General features: G+C 42.7%; 1 protein-coding gene across 1 annotated transcript in view; it reads right to left on the bottom strand.

Annotated features, from left to right (window-relative positions):
- The window catches only part of cacna1ab (calcium channel, voltage-dependent, P/Q type, alpha 1A subunit, b), a 209,432-nt gene that overhangs the window by 150,476 nt on the left and 45,778 nt on the right, over positions 1-13,178 (bottom strand). Inside the window, exons 2-3 of the mRNA XM_050044006.1 lie at positions 3,305-3,411; positions 718-857 (exon numbers count right to left, since the gene is read on the bottom strand). Coding sequence (XP_049899963.1) covers positions 718-857; positions 3,305-3,411 — 247 coding nt within the window. The remainder of the gene's footprint in view (positions 1-717; positions 858-3,304; positions 3,412-13,178) is intronic.

Raw genomic sequence — 13,178 nt, 5'->3', positions numbered from 1 at the left:
GCAGACAGGTTGGTGGTGACTGCACACACACACTTGATCTGATCACTTGTACATAACAGTGCAGGCAGTCTGTCGTTCTGATCTGAAGATCTGATCTGAGAAACTAATCTGATTTGCCTGCAGTCTCCAGGTCGCTTAATTGAATTAGGAATCTTTTTGTCAATTGTTCAGTAAAAGCACATGATTACCAAATATTTTTTGATGAATAAAAACAAAAAATAAAAGACCCTAATGGTAGGTGAATGTGAGAGTATGAGTAAAATCTGATCATAGCCTACTTAAAATTCACAAATGCTGGTGGATACAAGTGGACTATTCAGTTCATGTGAACAAAAGTTCACTCCTGGTTGTGTTTAGCCACGTGATGTCATATCAAAAATGATTTAAGTCTACAGTCTGAGAGGAAATTTTAAAAGAGATTCAACCTGATTGGCCAGCTAACCCCAGAACATGGTAACCATGGAAACACATCCTACACATTTCAGTATCCAGAGAAAAGGTGCACATTAGGCACCATGTGGACAACAACAACAAGAAGAAACATATGAATAAAAATAAAATGTAAAACTCATGTGAATAATTGATATAAGTTAAACAGAAAAATATTGTTTTTCCCAGAAGGAAAAAAAGAAATAGAGAAAATATCTGCAAAAAGTAAAGTTGAAATAAAACTTAGAATAAGTTCTAAGGTTGTAAGAGATGTAACTGTGAACTCACCCGGTGAGCACGACCACGAAGTCCATGACATTCCAGCCGTTCCTCAGATAGGAGCCCTTATGTAACGCAAAACCAAGAGCCAGGATCTTTATCCCCGATTCAAAACAGAAGATGGCTATGAAGTAGGGCTCCGTCTCCTCCTGCAGGGCAGCAAAGCAGGGGAGGGGAGAGGAGAGGAGAGGAGAGGAGAGGAGAGGAGAGGAGAGGAGAGGGTAGAAAGAGAGGAGGAATGTCGAGAGGAAGGATAACAGGAGAGAAGGGTCAGCACAGGCAGATTGAGGGTCATGCTCTGTTCACACAGACTGTTGTTTGCACATGAAGGAATAATCACTGACTGTCTGATAGGAATGTCGGTTTTTATAGAATATGATACAAAATAAGACATTTTTGTAAAATAAAATCTCAGCCTCTTTGAGAACATATTGTCATGTGTGTGATTGTGTATACTGTGTGTTTATTTGTGCCTCTGTGTGCTTTGTGAATGTATTCATCCGTAGGCCGGTCAGAATAACCACCTTTGTTGGACGATATATTGTCCCAGACATAACTGTGTTGTGATAAACCATATTGTCATTTTGAGACCATTTTTGATATCATGATAGCCTAATAATGCAAATACACCCATTCAAAGACCAATTGAATTATTAAGAACAGACAGGAGTAGGCCAGAATTACTCAGTTTGAGAGTATAAGTGAGAGCCCAAGTGAATGGGGTCAAATTTGTAACTTATTGCTATAACCATAAAACCTCTCCAGGTGATTACTTAGAGTATGGCTAGTATTACAAGTTTTATGAAATTTTATGAGGTATTATCTAAACAAATATGCACTGATTTGCATTTCCAGAACAGAAATCTGAACGTTGGATGAAGTCAGGTTGAAAATTCTTGTCTCATTTTGTTGGCATATATTAGAGTCAAAGGTTTTTAGAGAGGGAATTATCACTCCATAAATCAGAAAATACTGTCAACAGCCATGAAAAAAATCCATGTTCGCCATGATTTTTTGGAACAAAATGGTCCATAAATCAGGCTATGAATGATATATGAACAAACCCCTTCTGTAAAAACCTTCAGAATATAGACACAAATAAAACTGGAAAGTTTGGTGTTTGTTAGTGCTGCTGAAGTTGAGTATTAAAAAAAACCCCAAACCAAAACTCTCATTTTGAAAGAATGGCCTATGAAAACATGTATTGCAAAATTACACACATTATTACAAGAAAGATAAGACAGTGAGGTAAAAATTCTAACATAGACATCACCATGAAATTCCACGTTGATTATTATCATTAGCACTTTTTAAACAGGAATTCAGTCTTCTTTCAGCATTGGCAGTATAAAAGCAAAATCAGGGAGTGCAGCAAAATGCCGCCTACCTACTTTTGTTTATACAGAATGCGCCTTTTTCAGGGCAATGGGGGGCGTGAGCAAGTAACAAAACGTGTAGCTCAGCGTGTGACGTAAACAGTGACATGGGAGGGAAGCAGCGGCTGGTCAGTCCCTCTGCGATTCTCTCGTAAGTCGGCCTGTCCCTCACCGTCCCCGTCATCTGGCGGTTAATGGCTTCTTCGTTTGCGAGAGCAAGGAGGGCGCACAATTCCTTGTCTTCCCAGTTGCTCATCTTTACAGCGTCTGTCAGGTTTGTGTTTCCCTCTTGCTACTAGCTGCTCGCTAATTCCTGCTATCAGCTGTTTCCTGTTTATCCACCATCAGTGGCTCGCACATACGGCGTCATCAACAGCTCCTCCCACAAGTCATCAACAGCCCCTCCCATGATGGAAGGCCACCTCGGTCTTTTTAAACCAAAAAGGTTCCACCAATATGTCTACCCTACGAGGTGGAAAATTGGGCACCTCGGATCAACTCGCCAATCCAGCTCTGCGTGTCTAAACGCTCGCAGCTTGCCGGCAAAACGGCCCAACATTCGCCGAAAATCTGGCAGTGTAAAAGGGGCTGTTGATGGATTCAATCATTGTTAGTATAATTATTTTTTGAGGAACACCGCAGTTACCGATGCGACCAATATGCTGCCAGAGATGGACGACCTTGGAGCTGAGTGGTTTGCTGGTGGATTTACGAAGTAGAGGATCAAGTTGTTTGAAGGGACGAGGGACTTTTTAGCTCGTTGCCAGGGATCGGAAAGCTAACGACTATCAGGACTCTGCCTCTCCCACAGGAAAAGTGCAGCTGCAGGCTACTGCTAATCTTAATACTCGTGCATGAAGGTGGGACTTGAGAGAAAATGAAGGGAGAATTGCTGTGCACAAGTCTTGTCATGGTCAGGAAAACCCTGCCGTGTATTCTGTCGTGGCTAAAATGTTGGTGACTTTCCTATGTAAACAAACATGCATGTAACCAAGGAGCAACACTGAGGTCAGCAAAATGATTGAGATCATGGCTACATATCGTACCACAAGTCGATGACGTAGTTATCATGACAGTCCCAAGTGTCTACTGTAGGTTACTTGTATCTGTGGGTGTGCAAGCATTTGTGTGCATTTCTACCCGTACCCATACTGCCTGTATATGCGTGCATGTGTGTGTGTGTGTGTGTGTGTGTGTGTGTGTGTGTGTGTGTGTGTTACCAGTCGTTCAGACAGAGGTGTCTTGTCTCCATCGGGAAGGTGCTGTTCCAGAGCCAGGACGATGCAGTTTGCAATGATGGTGGTGAGGATCATCCATTCAAATGGAGTGCAGCTGGAGTTAAGGCCAACATCACCAACAAGTAGCACACAAACAAACACCTCACACACATGTGCACTGTAATCACTCACACTGGAGAAGCCAAGCCACTGCTGATCAGCAACTGTTTAAAATGCAGGATGTCCCGATGGCCACGTAGCGGTCTGTCTGCCTGTCCGGGGACCTTTGTGACATTTCCCTCTCTTGTTCTCCCTCTCCATATATTTCTTACGCTCTCTAATGCCAAACTGTCCAATAAAGGTAAAACTGCATTAAAAAATGACTCCTTCTTGATCTGCGAGTTGTGACATTTTCAAAACTGCATTCGCTAATCTGTCCGGCATTCTCTTAGACCCCAAAAGTCCATTTGATTCTCTTATGTTAAAGTTCCAAACACGATGATGAATCTAGATACAGTGAGCTCACTGACTAAATTCATTTTAACAGACACATAAACGCTAAAACACAGGACATACTGAGGCTATTTGACAGTCTTATTATTTTTGTTTTAATGTGTTTTTGCTTCTCTAGTTTTCCTGCAAAGAGCATTGTGACTCATCTGTTTGTTTTAAGGTCTTTGTAAATACACTTAACTCTGCTTGAACTTTACAGTCGCTGACTTTGATTTTACACTGTATCTAAACCCTTGTTGTCCCTGTACGCGTGTCACTGTGACTATTAACTCACTGGAAGTTCCCTGAAATAATATTCTCCAGACTCACACTCACAGTTTGTTAAAAGAGACAAGAGAATCAGTGAGCACACCACATTACAAATTTGTGCAGCAATGACTGACACGATTCAATTTAAACTGAAAACAGTCGTTTTATCAAAGCTGTACGTGAGAATAAAATTCCTACACGCACACACACTCACACACTCACACGCAGGCTGACTCAAACAGGTCGCCTGGTGGAGCAGCCAGCTTTTCACAGCGCTCCATCCAGTCAAGTGTGTTTGTATGTGTTGTGGTGGGTGTGTGTGCGCCTATGTGTGTGTGTCCATGCCTGAGTAATGGCCGCTGGAGGGGCTAAGATGACTGGATACATCCAGACAGATCAAGCCTGTGCCTAATTGGCCAGTCATTATCCTGTTAGCCTGCATGTGTGTGTCTGTGTCTGTGTGTGTGAGTGTGTGTGTCTGTGTGTGGCGGGGGTACGTGTCTATTGTCGTGTTTACCAGATGCAACGTTGACATTGACACTATGGCCGGAGGACGGCCTCTGTGTGTGAGCGTGTGTGTGTGTGTGTGTGTGTGTGTGTGTGTGTGTGTGTGTGAGGGAGAAGAGGCTGCTGGTTGATGTGAGAGGATGAGACAGGTCGGTCTGAGGAGTACACACTAACAAGACAACGCTGAACTACACTGCAGATGCTGACTGGCAGACACTACACACACACCTCCTTGTGGAAGATGCAGCGCTGGAAACAGGGTGGAACGTACCGGAGTGTCATTTAGGACCCAAAAGAAATTTTGGCTTTACTTTAGTAAGGAAATTTTAGTTTAATATTATTGGTTAAAACTAAGATTTGTAGCTATTTTGTTATGTGTGTCTTTAAGTTAGCTCTGTGTACACATTCAACACCATTTCTATCTATGAAATGGTGTTGAATGCATCCTGAGTCTTGCCTACACAGCCTACAGTATATAGCCAAAGAAAAGTCCTCGAGTCTCATTGATAAACAGTGCTTGCACACAAAATGAGGCCTGAAAGAGACGTACGGTATTCCCACACAAAGGTTGTGATCTATAAAAACAGACTTGATGGGAGAAACTTTGACCTATGCTTACGAACATTTTGGAGATGGGAAATTGGCGACGCAGACGGTGAGGTGGAAGCCTGATTGTACAAATTGTCAAGCATTTTTTGGCTTTTGTCTGCACGTACATTTTTAGTATGGATCCTCCGCATTGTTTTATAAATGAGACCTGGCAAGGCCGTCCAATCACAGAGGAGGAGGGACAAATGATGCAATGACCAACCGTCACATCACTGAGCAAAAACAACAATAGAGGAGAAATGAATACTGAGCCCACACAGACTGGTTGGTCTGTCCTCGCCCTATATGCTTTAGCCGTCCCTTCATCCAGCACAGGTGCTCTACCTCATGCTGACATTTTTACTTCCCTAGATACTGTATCATATCATGTCATAGCAACCAGACGCAACCAAAGCGTCCCAGCTGAAAAAAGGCAGCGCCCCTTATTGCCCATCTGTGTTCTATATTTAATAGTGAACAAGTATTTAATTATAGTGCTGTTAAGAATTCAACAAGCTTGTGTATTTTTCAACCTGGACCCTATTTTGTCATGGTTTTGTGTCAAACTAATGGGGATAACAGTTTTGAAACTGGTCCAGCTGCGCTTCGTCAACTGGGTGTGGCCAGGCGGATTTTGCAAGTTTGGCACACTGTGCGCCTGGCGCAGCTACTCCTCTTTCCCACCTCCGTCCCTCCTACCTGCGCAAGTTGGAAAGAGGGAGGAGAGAAGGCGTGGAGTGGGATTTACACACATCACACCAATCAAATGAGCCCCTCTCCTCGCCCTTAAATGCGCCGCGCGAAGGCGTAATGAGAGTTTACTCAATTCGCCATGGCAGAAGAGAGCAGCAGCGTCAGACGGCCAAACTTCTCCCAGGAGGAAACTGATGTTTTGGTCCGGGAGGTCCAAGCTCGCAGTGTCCGAATATACGGAACTGCGAGCAGACCTCCACGGGCTGATGATGCAAAGGTAGCCTGGGAGGAGGTCACCACAATTGTAAATCAATGTTGCGTTTCTCTCGTGCGCGCGCGCTCTCTCTTTCTCTCTCGCAGTCTCACTCTGTTTCTTTTCTTTTGACTTTTCTAAGATGACAGATGCTGAATATATACTCCCTATCTGATGCTGTGGCTGTTTGTGGTTGGCTGAGAGGGATGTGAACTCATTAGTTTGCAGCTGTGTTAATCAAATCAGGTTGGGTTTCCATTACGCGTGCCAAACGTGCCAAACGGTGCCAATCCCCTTTGATCTGATATCAGATGTGACGGGACAGTCGATATAGAGATACATTTATGTGCTGATTGCAGATAGTTGCATTGAATAGTGTTTTTTGGGTATTTATTGCATCGTTAATGTGCCTGATATTCTGGAAACCTGCCTGTGGTTTTGGTGATGTGTGCACACTGTCCGCCGGTCAGCCAAACTTCCACTACACCGGCTACGCTCCGCCTGCGCTGACAGTAGACCTGGTTTCAGCTGGCGAGCTTTTAGCGCACCTTCTGCGAAGCCTTCTGGCACGAAACTGTGACTGCGCCAAGCTGGATCTGTTGACACCTCCCCCTTCTGCGCCACCACACCCATCTCAGCGCACCTCGGTCTGCCAAACTACCAAACTGAGCGCTTGGGTTGCGCTGCTTGAAACTAGCTCTGCGCGGGGTTCACCACCCTGCGCTGCGCCGGGAAACTAGAGCCCTAAATGTTTGTCTTTCACTTGATCTCAGGTTCAGGTTACTTTATTTATACCTGTAGGTAGATTTGTTTTGCAGCAAGATGGTGACATCCACTCAACAGACAAATGACAAAACAATGTAATGGGTCTGGTCTGTTAGTTATTGTCTTCCTTCAACAGCTAAACTTGCAAGACTTAAGAATGAGACTTTTACTGGAGCGAGACTTGATGAGACTCGACCTGGACTTCAAGCCTGACTTATGTGAGACCTGACTTCCTCAAGCCCTCACTTGGGCTGAGACTTGATGGCAAATCTAACTGATATATGCTTTTTTTTAAATTTTAAATTAGACTTGGTCTCAGCTTAACAAAGTAAAGTATGAACACAGTATTAACACAATTTTGAAAGAAAGGGTTGTTATGTCATGATAAAAAGAGTTGCAAAATCCTTCGAGTATTATAAACCTTTAAACAATGTTTATTCTGTGCCTAAACTAGACTTTCCTTTTCCATGGGTCCTTGGTACATTAAACAAAATGCCAACACAGCTCACACTGTTTTAACACAGGGGCTGTTTTGAGTCTGAATCCCCACTTAGACTAGTGCTCAAAGACTTGAGACTGTACTTTAAATATCCCCTAAAACAGCTGTAATTCCAGCCAGGTCATACAATTAGTATATCTAGTGTAGTTTTTGTATAAGTGTATATCAACAAAATGTTCTATGGCTCATCTTTTTAGCCAACCACTTTCTCCACTATTCTATATACTGTCAAACAAAAATTTAATCTGAAAATTAAAGACATAATTTTCTTCTTTATTGTAGTATCTGGCGCACAATGCACAGCTAGCATGTTGCTAACATGCTGTCATCCTGGGGGCAGACTCACTGCAAGCCGCAGGATTTACAGTATATTACTGTATATGCAAGAGTGGAAATATGATGTATTGATTGTATTTCATCACATTCCACTCCTCCCACCTATGTTTGTTTTTTTCTTTAATTGCTATAAGCAACCATAGTATGAAAAACTTAATGGATTTCATTGCAAATCAATTTACAGTAACCTTATGCAGCCTGCTGATGCTACGTGTGTGTGTGTGTGTGTGTGTGTGTGTGTGTGTGTGTGTGTGTGTCCTCAGACTACATGCTACCCTGCTACACCATCTATTATTCAGCAGACACACACTCTGCTGGCCTAACAACCTGCTGAAAGCAGGAGGTAACACTCCCTCTATGTGTGTGTGTGTATGTATGTGTGTGTGTGTGTGTGGTTTCCTCCTATTTCTTCACCTCCCTGCAGTCTCTCTCTCTCTCTATCTGTTTTGTCTTCTTTCTGTTATGTTTTTCTGTCTCTGTTTTGTCTTCTCCTACTTCTCATCGTTATTGATTTTCCTTTCTTCCTCTCACAGTTTTTCTCTCGTGTTTATACCCCTCCCTTTTTCTCTTACCCCCTGCCTTATCCCTCTCTTCTTCCAGCTGACCACAAAATGTAAGTCACCCCTCCGTTCTCCCTTCACTTCTTTTCCTCCCTCCATCCCTCGCCAGGCTCCTGTTATCCAAATTTGATCTTCCTCTCTTTTCTCCTCACTTTCTCTCCTTCTGTCTCCCGCATCATCCCATTCCTTCTTTTTGAGAGAGAAAGAAATCGGAAGCAATTAGAGAGCAGAAATTTTTGGCAACAGTAATATTGGTGAGCGCTGCAAAAAATGTGCCTGTGTGTGTATGTGTTCCTCTCTCGTTAATTAAAATGGCTTTCTGATGGCCACAAACAAGCCCTGTCCTGCCAAATACACTGACCTCACACACACACACACACACACACACACACACACACACAGTTCAGATATTATTACACTAACTGATTCATTGATATGCACAGGTAACGCTTCGGTACACAAATACACACACACAAACACACAGGGAGAAGGGGAATATTCACATCAGCAATATTTTGTTGCTCCATTGCCTACACACACTCACACACACACTGTGATTCTGCCAGCAAGTGTATTAACTTATTACAGAGAGAGAGATGATTGGTATTTATGCACACGCTCCATTTTTCAGGCAAGATATCAAAATGGCTGCACACCACGAGGAGGAAGTGAGAAAATACAGTCATTCTGTGATTATGGTGAACTGACCCTTTAAACTTCATTAACACTCTTTCCTTGTTAAACTAAAAACCTCACAGAACAATCTGTCTTCTTTGGGATCTGGGATCAACGAGGTCCAACCTGAAACGTCTTTGTCTCAGTCCCCTGGAGTCCAGTTTGGCCCCAGGACCCGGACCCCTCTGACATGTCCTGATTGAGTCACAGCTTGTTTCCTTCATGCTTGAACTCTTTGTGAAAGTGTCCTTAGCACTTTCAAACCAAAAGAGTGGTGCAGGAATGGGTTCTAAAATGCAAAAATGAGTTTGCACTCAAGCACTTCTGGTTCCCTCGTCTCAAAGTCAGAGGGTTTTTCTTGTCTGTTCTGTGGTTAACACAAGCTTAAGAGACTTTCATGTCTTGTTCCACGACGTAGAATACATCAGTAAATACCCTACCCTTTAATTTTGAATCTTGTGCGTGTCTTAAAAAGACAGTTGTTAACAAGTGGCTAATGAGGCTACAGAGTCGTCATCCCAAACACATTTAAATACCTTAACTATGTTGCTATTACCCTGCACAGTACACCTTAACCCCCCTTATGCCTTGGGAAAGGGCTGGAAAGGGCGTGATCCAAGCACCTGCCTCAGCTTGATTCTGATTGATTGGCAGGTCCACCTTCGCCCATCATCATGCCTGCTTTTCAAAATTACATCCAATCTCCTCACAGTCATGGATGCTTACAGTGGTGAGTTACTCTGGTTTTGTTTGGGGTTTTTTTTCCAGTGGTGGGCAAGTTATTTTCAAAATGTAACACATTAAATATTACTAGTTACCGTCATTTAAAAGTAATTTGTTACTTGAAAATATTAAATCAAATATAAATATCTGTTACAATTAGGGCTGCAACTAACCATTATTTTCATTGTCGACTAATCTGTTGATTATTTCTTCGATTAGTCGACTGATCATTTTATTGAAAAATGTGTTAAAATGTCGGTCTGTCTCTCCCAAACCCCAAAATCATGTCATCTAATGTCTTGTTTCGTATTCACACCAAAGGGTTTTAGTAAAGCTGCCAATATCTGAACTTAAGAAGCTGCAGTAAGAGTATTTTGGGGCACTTTTATAGTACTTTTCTATGAAAAATGACTCAAACCGATTAGTCGACAACTAAAATAGTCACCGATTATTTTAATAGTCGATTAGTCATCGATTAGTCAACTAATCATTGCAGCCCTAGTTATAATATTATAATATTAACATCTGCATAAAGTAATGTGTTTCTGGAAGATGGTGAAGAAAGCAGTGTGTCAGCGTTGCTCCACCATTGTATGGTATGGACATGGCAAAACATTCAACACATTAACGCACATTTGAAGGCATCACCCATACAGCCTATGCCAATCAACAGGACGGGCAAAAAACAAAATGGAGCCTGTCTCCTTATTCCTGTTGCTCTCATGCAGCTTCCAGATGCAAAACCAGAACAAGATACGCTGTAGACATTGCAGGAATGTGAATGTAAAAACATTGAACATGGTAACACACGTGACAATCATACAAAAACCTTTGTGGGATACTTTTTCTGCACTGGTGGAAGTGGCGTAGTTTGATGAATGAAAAAATAAAAACAAAAAACCCTTAATGTAGGGCGGTAGTGCGTTATGCAACATTGTAAATGCACTAATATTACCCAAAATCCTGTCAGCAACACATTATAGTCCTTTGTTACTGCAGTATTATAGTAACCCCAAAAAAACTTCTCATGAAAATATACAGATAACTGGCATACTGTATGGCATGAGAGCTACAGTATAAATGGTACTTTAGCTATTTTAACTACGCCAGAATATTCTAAGCTATGGGGGATGTGTTTGCAGTTTATCCATATCTAACATAGACTTGCAGGTGCAGCGACTTTCCAATTCTCTACATACAATACAACGCATATACACATGTCCGAAAACTGAATTTCAGGCTACATTTTAATGTCACCAGACCACTAACCAGTCCAGTTCCTCATAAACGTGATTATTTTTATTTTGGTGGCTGTATCTTGTCAATATATGTATTTATTTTGCTCCCAGTATTTCAGCTCCACTCAAACACAGCAGGCACAGAGCGCTTGTTTGGCCACTCAGTGAGGGAGAGACGGGGTGGTACTGCAAGAAAAAGTGACATCAACACATATACAACTACCTCCAGCCCTACACAAATGTGCTCCTACACCCATACAGTGTTGAAGAATTGCCTCCATGATGACTATAAACTATCTACCTGTTAAAAGTTCCTCCTCTGTCTACACACTACAAGCTCCAACCTCCACAGAACTACCCACACCTACTTAAATATGCCTCAGTCTAAGTCATCCAGTGAAAAATGTCCTCGTGTACCAGTTTGCCTCGCTCTGTGTGTGTGTACGCAGGCTGTGTATGTGTGTGTGTGTGTTCACCCAAGTGTGTTTGTGTGTGTGTTTTCAGCTGATGAGGCATTTTGGCGTGGCGCTGAGGCTGTGCTTTAGGGGAGCCGAGCCTGATGAGGGGGAGATTTTAAATCACACCAAATGAAGCTTTATCAAATAAATGAAACTGTGTAGCACTCGACTCAGCAAGAGTCAGTTCCTTTATGGGAGTGACGCAAGCACTCGCTTGCTCTCTCGCACTCCCTCTCTTTCTCCCTCCATCCTCCTTCACAAACACGCAGAGCTGAGAAATAGCAGGAAACAGGTACAGTCAAAAATTCTCCACGTATGAACTCAAATCAGGGCTTAAAATAGTCGAAAGCTGTTCTGTAGATTTGCTTACTTGCATTTTCTTTCCTCTTGTTTGAAAGTTTGCTGAGACTGAATGCAAAGTGAAAACTAGAGATGACACAAATGTCTATAAGGTCAATATAAAAAGGTAAACAGACAAAGACAGTTACAGGTACAGTGCGTGATGAGGCAAAGACGCTGCTGTGTGAGTTCTCAAGTATCCAATTATTCTGCTGGTGCTGCCATCTACATGTAACAGATGCCCAAAGCGCTGCAGCTCTGTGTGTGCCACAGCATTCTACATTGAGTTTCAATACAACACTCCATCACAACTGGGTGTGGTCACAAGCATAACACCGGACCGTAGCAACCTCTAATTTAGGGTGTGGTAAGAATTAGGGTGCTTTCAGACCTGCCCTGTTTGGTTCGGTTCAACAGAACTCAAGTGCGTTTGCCCCCTAAGTGAGGTTTGTTTGGGCAGATGTGAACACAGGAATCGCACTCGAGTGTGCACGAAAACAACCAGACCGAGACCACCTCTTCAAGAAGGTCTCAGTCCGGTTGTTTTGGTGCACAAACGAACTCTGGTGCGGTTCGTTTGTGGTGAGAACGTGTTTCGACCTGGATGTGAACCAACTGCAGTCACATGACACATTGTTTGGGTTAAACATGAGCATGTTACAGTCCTGGAGGATTATTAATGTGCACCTCCTCCTGTACTGCCTTAATATGCACATTCAGCACATCCAATGCATCAAAACATTGTTTTCTAGTTGGAGCCGCGCCTCGTTTTCAAACTGTATGGTTTGACTAAAATGAACAATGACAGCAATATAGTCCACGATGAGCAGCGCTAAAATCAACCTGCGTAGTTGTCCCTCCATTGTGACATTAGAAAGTGTCACATTTATCTTGCAAGTGTACTCTTCTTCAACGTTTGCTTTACTTCCTGGATTTTTCCCACATGGAAATTCTGACCAATCAAGAGCAGTTGAGCTTGTTATTACTGTGTGAAACAAGAACATTTCAAAGGACTGCAAGTAAAAGACACCATGGCTTAGAATCCAAAACCCAGACTAGGACGAAATTTTATATTTTTTGAATCAGGTGTCTTCTATCAGCTCAATCGTCAAAATATTGGAATTATATGTGTCTGCAAACCATGGAAACATTACATTTACTATGTTTCACATGTGACTAAGACGCTGACACCAAGCGGCAACCTCCGGCTAAAAAACAAAGCCGAACACTCAAGTGCCAAAACCTGCCGTTCCTCAAATGGCCACTTGGAGCTGGCTCCTGAAGCAAGTCAATCCCCGTAGATCCTCATGTTAAAACGCCCAACGTTACAGCAGAAATAAACATGTTTAAAACTCTGCACAGGGGGCTATCCAACCCCAAGGTTTGAACACCCCCACCCCTGGGTTCAGACCAGGAACCCTCTTGCTGTGAGGCGACAATGCTAACCACTGTACCACCATACCATGTGTTACAACATACTG

Source organism: Epinephelus moara, chromosome 5 (assembly GCF_006386435.1).
Source record: "Epinephelus moara isolate mb chromosome 5, YSFRI_EMoa_1.0, whole genome shotgun sequence".
Lineage (NCBI taxonomy): Eukaryota > Metazoa > Chordata > Actinopteri > Perciformes > Serranidae > Epinephelus > Epinephelus moara.
This window is presented reverse-complemented; position numbering and strand designations above follow the sequence as displayed.